This window comes from Nicotiana sylvestris, chromosome 1 (genome assembly GCF_000393655.2).
Source record: "Nicotiana sylvestris chromosome 1, ASM39365v2, whole genome shotgun sequence".
In the NCBI taxonomy this organism is placed as follows: Eukaryota; Viridiplantae; Streptophyta; class Magnoliopsida; order Solanales; family Solanaceae; genus Nicotiana; species Nicotiana sylvestris.
This window is the reverse complement of record NC_091057.1, coordinates 177,812,753-177,825,770: the sequence shown is the minus strand read 5'-3', so window position 1 is coordinate 177,825,770 and position 13,018 is coordinate 177,812,753. Positions and strand designations below refer to the sequence as shown.

Genomic DNA, 13,018 nt, shown 5'->3' with positions numbered 1-13,018 from the left:
ATACTGAACCCAATTTACAAAGGAAAATAGCAGCTATGTCCATTATAAGTAGCTTATTATAAAAATTGGTCAATTCATAAAATATTATTAGTGTTAGCGAATTAGCTATTTGTAGCCAAAAAAGGTTAAATTTTTGCTTTCTTTTGAGTGGGTGTTATTAGAATAAACTTGATACATCTTAAGGAGCTTGAATCTCAATTTTGAGACGATTTAGTGGAGTTTTGAGGTGGTTTGAATTGAAAATTCGAAGTAGAAGATGAACATGAAAAAATAATATGTGTATCACTTGTGTATCACATATGTATCATATCTGTATCATATTTGTATCAAATGTGTATCACATGTATATTCATGTATACCTGCGTGTGAGATCCATGCATGATACATGTTTGATACATGTGTCACAGAAGAATTTTTTGAACTTGCTTTTAACTACAAATTTTGATACCAAATCAATCTAAATTACCTCCAAACTTCCTTGAATTTTATATATTGATTCATTTATATGTTTTCAATGAATCTCAACCATACCATTGAAAAAAGTCCCTTTTTCCTTAGATTTTTGGAATCTTTTATATATGTTTTTTTTGTATTTCATCACTTTATTTGTTACATCATCCATGAATTTCCTTTCCGTCTTGCATCTAATGTTACTAATAACGCTTAAAAATATAGAAGGAGATCTTTGTGTGTAATTCTTCGAGAGAAAGAACTTTATTCCTTTGGGTTTTCAATTTTTATATGTGTTTGGCTAGTTTTGATAAGTCTATGATCAATGGCTAGAGATTGATAAGTGGGAATTTTTTGGGATATTTCTGTAAGATTCCCAAAGAAATCCAGACCAATTCGTTATATGAGCCCAATATTCTCCTTGGAAAGTTGGCCCTCAAAGATTGGATTATGGCCGAGTAAGCCCATAGTTTTTTACGCGCAATAACGGAAAGAGTGCCGCCATTTACTTAACGACTAAGCGACGTGTAACCGTCAGATGTACGCCAACTCGAAAATATAAACATCCATTTTCTTCATCTTTGATTTATAGTTATACTCTTTCCAAATAAAGCAAATAAAATTCCCTATTCCGGATTTACCTTTTCCACTTTTCCCCGCTTCTGAATTTCAATTTTTGCGATTCTGAAACAAATTCAAAATCTACTTTTCCAGCGATCATTTGCTCGGAACACCGTAATCATGGGAGCTTCTCACAGTCGCGAAGGTCTAGAACTTTCCGACGATTCAGATTACGATGACGAGGAGGAAAGCACCAAAACGGAAAGTGAAGAACAGTACGATGACGCCACCGACGATCACTCTTCAACGAGGACTCCGCCGGTGAGTAGCAAAACCCTAGACGAAGTCGATTCTAAACTCAAAGAACTAAAGCTTAAGTACGGTTCAGCTGAAACGCCGTCAAATCTAAAAAACGCCGTTAAATTGTACTTGCATGTCGGCGGTAACACGCCGAAAGCCAAATGGATAACCTCTCAGAAGCTAGCGTACTATGAATTTGTTAAAACATTGAAAATCGACGGTGATGATGAAGACGATGATTACGAATTGTCTAGTCGAGAGGGGTTTTGGGTTCTGAAGGTGGGGAAGAAAATTAGGGCTAAGGTTTCGACTGATATGCAGTTGAAAATGTTTGGAGATCAGAGGAGGGTTGATTTCGTGGATAAAGGAGTATGGGCTTTGAAATTCTTTGCGGATGAGGAGTACAGGAGTTTTATTAGTGAGTTTCAAGACTGTTTATTTGAGAATGTGTATGGAATGGAGGCTACAGAGGCAAATAAAGTGAAAATTTACGGAAAGGAATTTATTGGATGGTTAAGACCTGAGGAATCAGATGATGCAATGTGGGAAGATGCAGATTCTGGAATGTGGAAGGGTAGTGGGAAGAGTCCCATGACGCCGGTGAGGGATAGCCAAGATTTGCTGGAGGAGTTTGAGGAAGCTGCTACTGGTGGAGGAATACAGAGTCTGGCATTAGGGGCTTTGGATAATAGTTTTCTTGTGAATGATTCAGGGGTGCAAGTTGTGAAAAATTTCAGCCATGGGATCCATGGGAAAGGTGTTTATGTTAAATTTGATGAAAAGGATAAGAGGGGAAGTTCAACCCCAAAGAAGGCTCTTTTGATGCGTGGAGAAACTAATATGATGCTAATGAGCCCTTTTAAGGAAGGGACGCCTCGATCTACGGGGCTTCACCAATTGGATATTGAGACCGGGAAGATTGTCACTGAATGGAAGTTCGAGAAGGACGGGACCGATATTACCATGAAGGATATAACAAATGATACCAAAGGGTCACAATTGGATCCTTCTGAATCGACATTTTTGGGCTTGGATGATAACCGACTGTGTCAATGGGACATGCGTGATAAGAAAGGAATTGTTCAGACCTTAGCCAATACGAGTTCTCCTGTGTTGCATTGGACACAGGGGCATCAGTTCTCTAGAGGGACAAATTTTCAATGCTTTGCCACGACTGGTGATGGCTCCATTGTAGTTGGATCACTTGATGGGAAGATTCGTTTGTACTCGAAGACCTCGATGAGGCAGGCAAAGACTGCATTCCCTGGGCTTGGCTCTCCAATTACACATGTTGACGTTACTTATGATGGCAAATGGATACTTGGCACGACGGATACATATTTGATCTTGATATGCAGTTTGTTTACTGATAAGGATGGGAAGACCAAGACGGGTTTTACTGGTCGAATGGGAAATAAAATCCCTGCCCCAAGATTGTTAAAGCTGACTCCAGTTGATGCGCATATGGCTGGGGCAAATAACAAGTTCCATGGTGGCCATTTCTCATGGGTAAGCATGCTTAATTTACTTAGCTTCTTAACATATAGTAATTTCTCTATAGGTAATTGCTGTTGGGTCATGTTACTTGTTTGTTGAAGAGGCTATACATTGTTAACTCCATGAAAGCTTGAGTTCATATAAGTTGGTTGTTGCTCCTTCCGTATAGCTCTTAAGCAACTTTAGTAAATGCAATGACCTTGGACAGTAATGACTTTATCAAAAACAAAAACAAAAAAGGGCCTTGGACTGTAATGATTTGTATGGCATACGTAATTGCACTTTCGCACTGGTTATTTTTTCTTCTTGATTGCCGGAGAGGCTATTCCTCAAGTGTCTCATATATTATAAGTTTAAAGCTTTACTATAGCCTCTTACCTTACAGCTTTACTATAGCTTCTTTTTGTTGCCTCTTGCCATAAAGTTATGGAAGTTTAGCATACGTGATGTTCGCAACCTGCTTTCTGCCATAGCTTGGAGGTTACTGAATCCATGATGATTGCTCATTTTCCTTGTATACTATATGTTGCTTCTTCGAAATATGATTTCCTAATCGGCTTTTCTCACTTCAGATTCCACTATGCTGCAATTTAAATCTCGATCCTTTTAGTCATCAGCCTCAATTTATTCTTTATAGTGTCTGTAATCCTTCTTTTCTTTGTATGTTGACCAAATTATCTGTTCTGAATGAACCAGATGATTAAAAGTTTTCTGCAAAAAAAGTTAGATCTCTTTCGCGGGATGATTAACCAATGGGAAATATTTTCAAACTTAATGCCTCTAGCGTAGGAGTGCTAAAAATCTTTACTTCTTGGTTGGTGAAAAAATGTATTTTCTCCAATAAAAGCTTATGTATTCAAGGTGAGAACTCGGCTGCTGAAACCCTGAAACTAGCAATTTCTGAAATAGTTGACAGTTCAATATCTTCTTTGCTTCCATTTTTTGTTAGGCTATGGGATACTTGTTTCTATATTCTGAATATGGAAATTGGCAATAGAGTGGTGGACTGTTGCACTTCTTTGTCTTAGCAAGCTTCTCACATTTGTCTATACCACTGGGAGTCCTCTTCTTTAGCTGCCTACCATCTTTTGTTACCGTGCTGCAGCAGTTCATTGGCATGGAATGACTTCTCCCACAGCTGTCGAATGACAGAAGTATAACTTGAATTTGACTGTAGTTACAACTTGCACCAGATCCACTGAAGATCTGGTTAATGTTTGTTGCATGAGAAATTTGTTTGTCCTGACAGGTTTTACACTTTTATGTTTTTATATCTTCTCTGATGTAGGTCTATACTATAGTAACTGTGCATGCTTGTGTTTTGCTCTTCCTTAAGCCGAAAGTAAGTGAATAACCTGACCTGCCTTGTATGTCATTTTCCAGGTTACTGAAAGCGGAAAACAAGAACGCCACTTGGTTGCAGCAGTAGGCAAATTTAGCGTGATATGGAATTTCCAGCAGGTGAAGGACAGTGCTCACCGTTGCTATCAGAATCAGCAAGGGCTAAAGAGTTGCTATTGTTACAAGATAGTGCCAAAGGATGAGTCCGTTGTTGAGAGTCGTTTCATGCATGACAAATATGCCGTCAGTGACTCACCAGAAGCTCCTTTGGTTGTAGCAACTCCAATGAAAGTTACTTCCATCAGCATGTCTGGCAAGAAGCGGGGGCTGGGAACTAGTTGACTGGTGATTTGATCAATGCGTGCAAGAAAAACTTTCTATTGTGTATGTAGGGAGGTCCGACTTCATTTCTTTCTTTCTTTTCGATTTTTGTATTGTTTGATTGCTTCTTTGTTTGTGTGTGCGTTTTACAAATTGCTTTTTAAACCGCATACTATAAGTACGAGTGGAATTCTTATGACGTGCAAGATATTGTATCAGAAAATGTTTGGATGAAGAAGTGTGTGCATATCAATCCAAGTGACGTGATTTTCTGTAGACATATAAATTCAATCCCTATGATTTTCCGTTGGCATATCAATTCAAGCCCTCCACTGTGTATGAACAGTACAATCCCAAAGGGTCTTTGCACACTCTTACTTCCCAGTGCTCTTAGGTCGAGTCGTGATGCAAGATTAACTGAAGTGTCAAATTAAGTAATAAATTCTGGAATAAGTTTTAGAACTGAATCTGGCAGCTAAGTTGTCAGGACTATGGAGGCCTTTGTCTTGGTCAGGAGGTGATATCAGTTAATTCTTCGAATTTTTCTTTTGAAATGCCAGAATAGGCATCAAGTTAATTTAAAGTATAGACACTGCACTTTCCTGACTATAACCATACAGTTCAAAACTATTTTTGTTACATTAAAGTAATTGAACTTTACTCACTGTAACATAAAGTTCAAAACTATTCCGTCATATTAATGCAACTTAATTTTTGCTATTACAATAGTAAAGCCACGAAACTTAAAGTCAAGAAAATTTAACCATTTAAGAGTAAAATCATCTTGATAGGATGTTTTTGTTGTCATAGTAGGTAAAATTTTGTAACTTTACTTTTGTAGTAGATAAATTTTAGTTACTTTAACGTGACAAAAAAAAATAATTTTATTACTATACTTTTATAGTAGATAAGCTTTCGTGACTTTATTCTCCAAAAAAAAAAAAGATACGTTGACTTGACTTTTAAAATGAGTAACATTCAATTAATTTAATTGACAAAAATAGTTTTGTGACACTAAAATTATATGTAATTAAACCATTAGCCATCACTAGTTCCTACAGAATCTCTTAGACATTGAACATAATCAAACCAAACGAAATACAACATTAGAGAATGTTTATCAGGGACCTAATAGCGCCTATGAAGCAATTAGAGTAGCAAAATGGTATTTTCACACAAGGTTCAGGAAGTTATTTCTCAGACAATAGTTTACATATGAAAAAAATGAAATAAATAGTGGCGTAAGGCGTGCAATTCTCACAAAGCATCTCGGGCAGCAATTCTGCAGGTTATGGCATCAGCAAGTGATGAAATCTCCAGCTCCAGATTAGATATCTTGTAATGCTATCAAATTACAAATTATTAATTCATAATTAAAGAAGGAAGCATGACCATACTCCCCAAACCACTTTGAAAGATAACTATCCACCCACCTTTTGAATCTGAGCTTGGTTTATTCTTTGTTCCAATTCCTTCAAGTCAATCTCCTTGCCGTTTATGAGTTTTTCTATGGCCACCATCTAGTTGCAAAGTAAGAACACATCATTATCACCAAGAAAAAGAAGTCAAAAAATCAACTCGAGTGACATAAACAATGTTGCCTCACCTCATCAGCCGAAGCACCAAAGCGTGCTGCAAGGATGTAGCTTGTGTTATCTGCAATGCCACATCTTTTCAAAGACTCTGATATCTACTACGATCAAGCAGAGCTAAAGTCAATGAACCACAAAAGGATAAAATCCATTCAATCATTAGATTAGCCTTATATCTACTTACATGTTTAGATCCTGAATAGTTGTAAACAAGCTCAGAATGAAGGGTCCGTGTAGTCAGTGAATCCCGTGATTTAGCTACAAGTGCCTTGTGTGCAGCTGCCAAAACAGGAAATACATCTGGAATCTGTTGAAATATGCCCAAAAATGAAATCAGCTTGAAATGCACAAAGCAAAAACTAGTGACCTCTGAACGAGAGAGTGAAGAATGTACTTACAAGTGATGCATTCAGAAATGCTACTTCTGGCTCCAAAGTTGCAGACTGCATTAAATCCAGTAGTTCTCTGCAAAAGATGAATTCTCTTAGGTTTGTTTTAACTTTAGCCAGTAATGTACTTTTGTCTTATGCATAACTTATTTTCCGATTCTAATTATTCACATTTGCTGATATTATCTTTTACTTCAATTTAGAACTTAATGAGCATTTTCCCTTTTTGGCAAGCAAACTTTTCCATGTTGGCACCCAAAAATTGGATCATAGGAAACCTAAGATTGCACAATACGCATAGTTTTCAAAGATTTTTCAATAAAACACAACAGTACAACAATTTCCTTCTAGGCAATACCCCTAAAAATTATACTTCCAGAAGATGCACACTTTTTGTCTACAGATTTTGTCTCTTCTTGTTGCTCTTTTTGATCTGTGAATTAGCTTAGCTCATTGGTGCCACATAGGCTCAAGGGTGGTCAGCTGAATACCCTTCACCCAAAAATTAATTTGTGTACATGATGCAGACGTAGAGGTTAAGCTTGATGCTCAAGTTATCCCTAAGAGAGCGAGTTTTAAGTATCTCGGGTCTATTATCCAGGGTGACGGGGAGATTGACGAAGATATCGCACATCGTATCGGAGCGGAATGGATGAAGTGGAGGCTCACTTCCGGTGTTTTATGTGATAAGAATGTGTCGCCACGACTTACACTCTGTTTGGATCATTGTTCCCAGTCATTTTATAATGTATTGTATTGTATTGTGTCGTATCGTTTTATAAATACAATGTTTGGATAGATTGTATTGTTTGCTATTATTAAATAATATTTTGCTGTTTGGTTTGTCTGTATCGTACTGTACTGTAACTGATAAGTTGACTAAAATACCCTCAATTGTTTAAATATTAAATTTATTAAAAATTATGCATAAAAATAATTTTAAAAAAACAAAATAAAAGAAGGCAAAATACCTTAAGAAAGCAGAACAAAGGAGCATGAAAGAAGAAGGCAAAACGAAGGAGCACAACTAATTAGTATTGAGTTAAAAGCAAATTAGGAGAAAAAATAAAACAGAAGGCGGCAAAACATCTTTAATGTTGGTGGCAGAAGTTCTTGAAAAAAACAAAGTAGGTTATAGATTGGAGATTTGGAGTTAAAACAGAAAAAAAGGTAAAGGGTAAAATAGAATTGTGGAGTAATAAGTTAGGGCATAATTGAAAAGAAAAATAGAAAACAATCCCACCACACCAAATCGGTTGTTTTAAAAAAGAGGACTTTTCATTGTTCCGGAACAATGAATTTAACAATACAATACAACCAATTTTAATGAAACAATCAAAACAAATATTGTTTTGGGATAACAATACAATACGATACAAAGGGGAACAACCATCCAAACAAGCTGTTAATGGTAAGTTTTATCGAGTCAAGAACTCCCATGTGCAGAACATGAAAGTAGCAGAGATGAGAATGTTGAGATGGATGTGTGGTTGTACCAGGAGAGATAGGATTAAGAATGAAGCTATCCGGGACAGAGTGGGAGTAGCCTCCGTAGAGAACAAGATGCGAGAGTCGAGGCTGAGATGGTTCAGACATTTTAAGAGAAGAAACATTGATGCTCCTGTCAGGAGGTGTGAGAGGTTGGCCATGGGGAGTTTTAGAAGAGGTCGAGGTAGGCCTAAGAAGTACTGGGGAGAGGTGATTAGATAGGACATGGCGCTGCGTCAGCTCACTGAGGACATGACTCTTGATAGAAAGGTGTGGAGGTCGAGGATTAAGGTAGAAGGTTAGTGGGTAGTTTTTAGTGTTCACCAATAGTTTTAGTAGCATGGATGTCTCCTCATATTCTTAGATTTTTATTACGTTATGTGGTTTTGTTCGCTTCAGGTATTGTATTCCCCGTTGTTATTATTTAGTACTACTTATCCTTTATCTCTCCCTTTTTCTTGTCTCTTCCTTCTTTCTCCCTTTCTTGCTTTCCTTTTCTTTTTCTTGCCCTTCCTGAGCCGAGGGTCTATTGGAAATAGCCTCTCTACCTGCATTAGGTAGGGGTAAGGTCTACATACAGACTACCCTCCCCGGACCCCACCTGTTGGGATCATACTGGATTTTTTGTTGTTGTGTTGTTGTATACAGATATACCCTTAGCAAACTTCCTGGCTTCACCATTGTTTCTAGATGCCTAATGCCGAGTAGAGTATAGTTTTCAGGTAAAACATGAATTAATGACATGTTGTTTCTAGTGCTGACTGCAGTCTTTTTTCTTTTAGCTGGGGTGGGGGGTTAGGCAGCGTAGGGGATAAGTTCTAGTACTTACTGCAGGTGAAGCTAGCAGAAGAAAGCCTGGAAGTGCAACTATGTAGTCTAGCAATTCTTGAAAAGCAAGCGCTTGATATTTTGGATACAACTGAATCAGGATATAAGTAAATCTACTGACAGTAAAAGTCATGGATCAGTTTCTTTCACATCTTCTTTATACTGTTGGGCTTTTGCAAGCTACTGCAGCATAGCTATGTATAGCAACAAGCCTCAGACTAGTGTTACAATTAGTATGATAAGTCCCTCATTCAACAAAATTGTGTTCATTTTTGTATCGAAAGATAGACAAGTTCTCTCCTGAACTTAGCACTGTTCATTCGGTTCACAGCTGGATTAATTTGGTCCTAATTACCCCTGATACTCGACTATTTGATAGTCTAGACCCCCCAAAGAGCCACATGGCACAACAAGTGGTATCAAATGATACAAGGCGGCGCGTGAGAGAGTAATTTTAATGACACATCAGATCATTTCACGGTAATAAAGGCTGAAATTACCATTTTCCTAAAAACTTTTTTCCATTCCCAATGGTTATTTCCCTTCTTCCTATTTCTTTCTCCTTCTTCTATCCTCTTCTTTTTCTTCCATAAAATTTCAGCTCTTACTATTTCTTACCTTCTCATATGCCAAAAGTAAATCTTTTTATAGGAAAACTACGTTCTCGAGGTTTCAATTTCTTCCCAGTAGTACCCCCACTGACTTCGGCTTTACCAATGACTAAATTGGTTTCACCAGAACCCATCATAACAACCATTTGCTGCTGTGTAAACCAATTTCAAAATGGGATAACCGCTCGATAGGGCATGAGTTCTAGTATCACAAGCATTTCCTCATAGAAACGTCAATGTTTCTTGGTCTCCTTTTTTATTAGATAACATTTTTTATCCCCATCTTCATTACCATGAAAACATCATGGACTAATGCAAACCTCGGACGAAGATTCTTCGATGCAAGCATTATGGCGTATTAAAGTCAGTTGTTTTATGTCTAGAAACTTCAATTTCGGCCTAATTTAGGATGTTTTCTTGTTGGGTCTTGTTTAGGATTCTGTTTCTGATTTAATTGTTTTGGATTTAGCACAGGCTAGATGTCAGAATTGCTTGTAGACATTTTCGATTTTTCAATAAAGCACATTTCCCTCTGCATCTTTAAGCCAGTTTGTTAACAGCCAAGCAACTTACATCCAAGCTATAGGGGAAAACCAAGTAAGGTCTACCATAAATTTTAAAAAGATAAGCCCTATAGTAATCATTCACAACATAATTACCAATAATTACTCAAAAGATAGGCATATAAAAAAATAATTCCAGCCTTAATTAATTGTATAAAGACATCAGAGAGAAAATAACGTACTTAGAATTAGTAACATCGCTGAAAAGGGTAAGACAAAGGGTGGTTCCACCAACTTCGAACGCCTTCATTGCTAACTGAAAACAAAAAAAAAAAAAAAACTAAAATAATCATATGAAATTCTGGTGGCAGAAATGAGAAGTGAGAAACTCGAGATGTAAAACTAATAGAGAAGCCAACCTTTGTTGTACTGAGCTCAGCTCGAAAGAAGCGATGAAGAATTCAAGCCCGTCGACAGGGAAAGCGGCGGCGCTGCACTGGTGTATTAAGGTAGATTTTATTCGGGTAAATTACACAATGGTCCCTGTATTTTGTATAATATTTTTTCCCCTGATAGTTCTTTACTATTGGTCTCTAATCATGTCAAATTTATTTCCCGGATTTAACCTCTCATTTGGAAAAATCCTCAAGCTAACTGCTAATCACATCTATATATAAACTCCTTAAGATTGATTACATATAATTTTGTCGACATCCTCGTATCTTTTTCAAATAATATCATATATGTATTTCAAGAGTATTCAATTAATTATCAAAGAAATATTACTCTTTGAGCAACTTTATCTTTTGTATATTTTGCAATCGCAACATTATTATTGTACCTTACTAATCTAATTAACTGGGATTCGTATTGGATAAGCCCTTAATAAAATCCTCCCTATCAACTACCAAGAAGTTTTCACTGCAAATAAAAATTAAATGCAACTTTTATATATATATAATGATATTACACTAATTTTAAGAATACTATATATAAAAAGATATCTACTAACATGTGTTTTTGTGGGTCGTCACTTGTTTTTAAAATGAATTATGTGCTCTGAGGCCTTAAAAACCTCTTTTAGCATCACCTCGATTTGCGTGCTCAGTCCGGGCGCATAGCCGGATAGCCTATATGCGAAAATCTGTGAAAAAAATGATAAATTTTGACTATAAGATGAATTAATTTGACTTCGATCAACGTTTTGGGTAAACGGACCCGGACCTGTCCCGGAGGGTCCGTAGGAAAATCTGAGACTTGGGCATATGCCCGGAATCGAATTCCGAGGTCCCAAGCCTATGAAATGAATTTTTAAAGAAAATTATTTTCTGAAATTGTTTAAAGGATTTGGAAATGAATTTTGATTAGAACATATTGGTATCGGGCCCGTATTTTGGTTCCGGCGCTCGGTATATGTCTTATATGTGATTTAAGATAGTTATGTGAAGTTTGGTAAGAAACGGAATCTGTTTGACGTGATTCGGACCTTAAATGCAAAATTTGATGTTTAAGGAAGTTATGGGAAAATTTCATTGATTTTGAGGTTTAATTCATAGTTGTTGATATTATTTTAGTGATTTGAATGCACGAGCGAGTCCATATGATGTTTTTAGGATGGTGTGCATGTTTGATTTGGAGCTCCGAGGGCTCGGGTGAGTTTTGGATAGGCCGCGGGGTGAAATTTGGACTTAAGGAATTGCAGGTCTGCACGCTTCGCATTTCCCAACCTCCCTTCGCAATTCCCAGTTCGCATTTCCCAACCTCCTTTCGCAATTCCCAGTTCGCATTTCCCAACTTCCCTTTGCAAGTCGGGGTTCGCAATTCCCATACCTAAGACCTACAACTTTTATACTTAGACAATTTTAAACCCATTTTTCATATCCTCTCAAAAAATACACTAGAGCAATTTTTCAAAGGCTTCTTATTCTCCAAATCAATTGTAAGTCATTTTTAACTAGTTTTCTTCAATCATTAACATCTTTTAACATGATTTCAACTTAAAATCAATGATTTTCATGGGGAAATTGGGTGTTTTGGGTAGAACCTAGGTTTTTCAAAAAAGAGGATTTGGACCTCGATTTGGGGTCCGATTTCAAAACAAATTATATATTTGAGTTCATAGGTGAATGGGTAGTCGGGTTTTGGTTCGAACTACGGGTTTTGACCATGTGAGCCCAGGGGCGATTCTTGACTTTTTGGGCAAAACTTTGGGAAATTCATTTTCATGCATTCAAATTGATTCATTTAGCGTTTATTGATGTAATTAAGTAACTTGTGACTAAATACGAGCGAATTAGTGGTGGAATCAAGGGGTAAAACTATAGTTAAATCGCGAATTGTGTTCGTGGCATCGAGGTAAGTGTTTGGTCTAACCTTAGCTTGAGGGATTAGGAGTTGAGTCCTATTTTCTATGTGGTAATTGTTGAGTACGACGTATAAGCATGGTGACGAGTATCTATACGTTGGTGTCTAGCATGTCCGTGAGTCTTTATATTGTGATTGGCATGACTTCATTATATCTTTCATGCCTTAGTGGTGGTTTGTATTTGTGGTATAAAGTTTGTGGAAGGAATTGTGACCTATGAATATTGAGGAGCGTTGGCTCAAGTTGTATAACGAGTTGTGAAAGTATAAGTGATAATTGAACCTCTAGAGCATTGGCTCGAGTTGTGAACTGAATAGTGAAGTAAAAGTGAGAAAGAGAAGAGATAATTATGTTGTCACCCTTGTTGGGCTATTGTTGATTTATTTGTTATACCCTTGCCGGGATGTTGATGTTATTGATGTTGTTCCCTTGCCGGGATTTAAATTTTTGAATTGTTGCTCCCTTGCCGGGATTCTTATTGCAAATTTCATTTATTCCCTTGTCCTATTGTTTGCAATTCTTGTTTGAGTGAGGAAAGAGTGTAAAGCACGAAGGGTGATGCCGTGTATGATTGTGAGGAATGAGTGTAAAGCACGAAGGGTGATGTCGTGTATGATTGTGAGGAAAGAGTGTAAAACACGAACGGTGATGCCGTGTATGATTGTGAGGAATGAGTGTAAAGCACAAAGGGTGATGTCGTGTCGCACGATGTACCATTCCGTGCCGATTTTATTAATTATATGGTGAGGAAAAAGAGTAAACGCACGAAGAG

At 37.1% G+C, this 13,018-nt stretch overlaps 2 protein-coding genes across 2 annotated transcripts; one reads left to right on the top strand and one right to left on the bottom strand.

Annotated features, from left to right (window-relative positions):
* Window positions 1-1,015: 1,015 nt before the first annotated feature.
* On the top strand, window positions 1,016-4,756 carry LOC104222906 (protein CYPRO4). Its single transcript, XM_009774230.2, has 2 exons — window positions 1,016-2,820; window positions 4,192-4,756. Exons 1-2 carry the CDS (start codon window positions 1,192-1,194, stop codon window positions 4,489-4,491), a joined length of 1,929 nt encoding a protein of 642 aa, XP_009772532.1. The 5' UTR covers window positions 1,016-1,191; the 3' UTR covers window positions 4,492-4,756.
* A 766-nt stretch (window positions 4,757-5,522) lies between these two features.
* On the bottom strand, window positions 5,523-10,516 carry LOC104222907 (uncharacterized). The gene is made up of 7 exons (XM_009774231.2): window positions 10,301-10,516; window positions 10,124-10,197; window positions 6,461-6,527; window positions 6,247-6,369; window positions 6,077-6,160; window positions 5,904-5,990; window positions 5,523-5,814 (listed from the first exon to the last, which is right to left on the bottom strand). The coding sequence occupies exons 2-7, from the start codon at window positions 10,189-10,191 to the stop codon at window positions 5,728-5,730; spliced, it is 516 nt and encodes a 171-aa protein (XP_009772533.1). The 5' UTR covers window positions 10,192-10,197; window positions 10,301-10,516; the 3' UTR covers window positions 5,523-5,727.
* Between the last annotated feature and the right edge of the window lie 2,502 nt (window positions 10,517-13,018).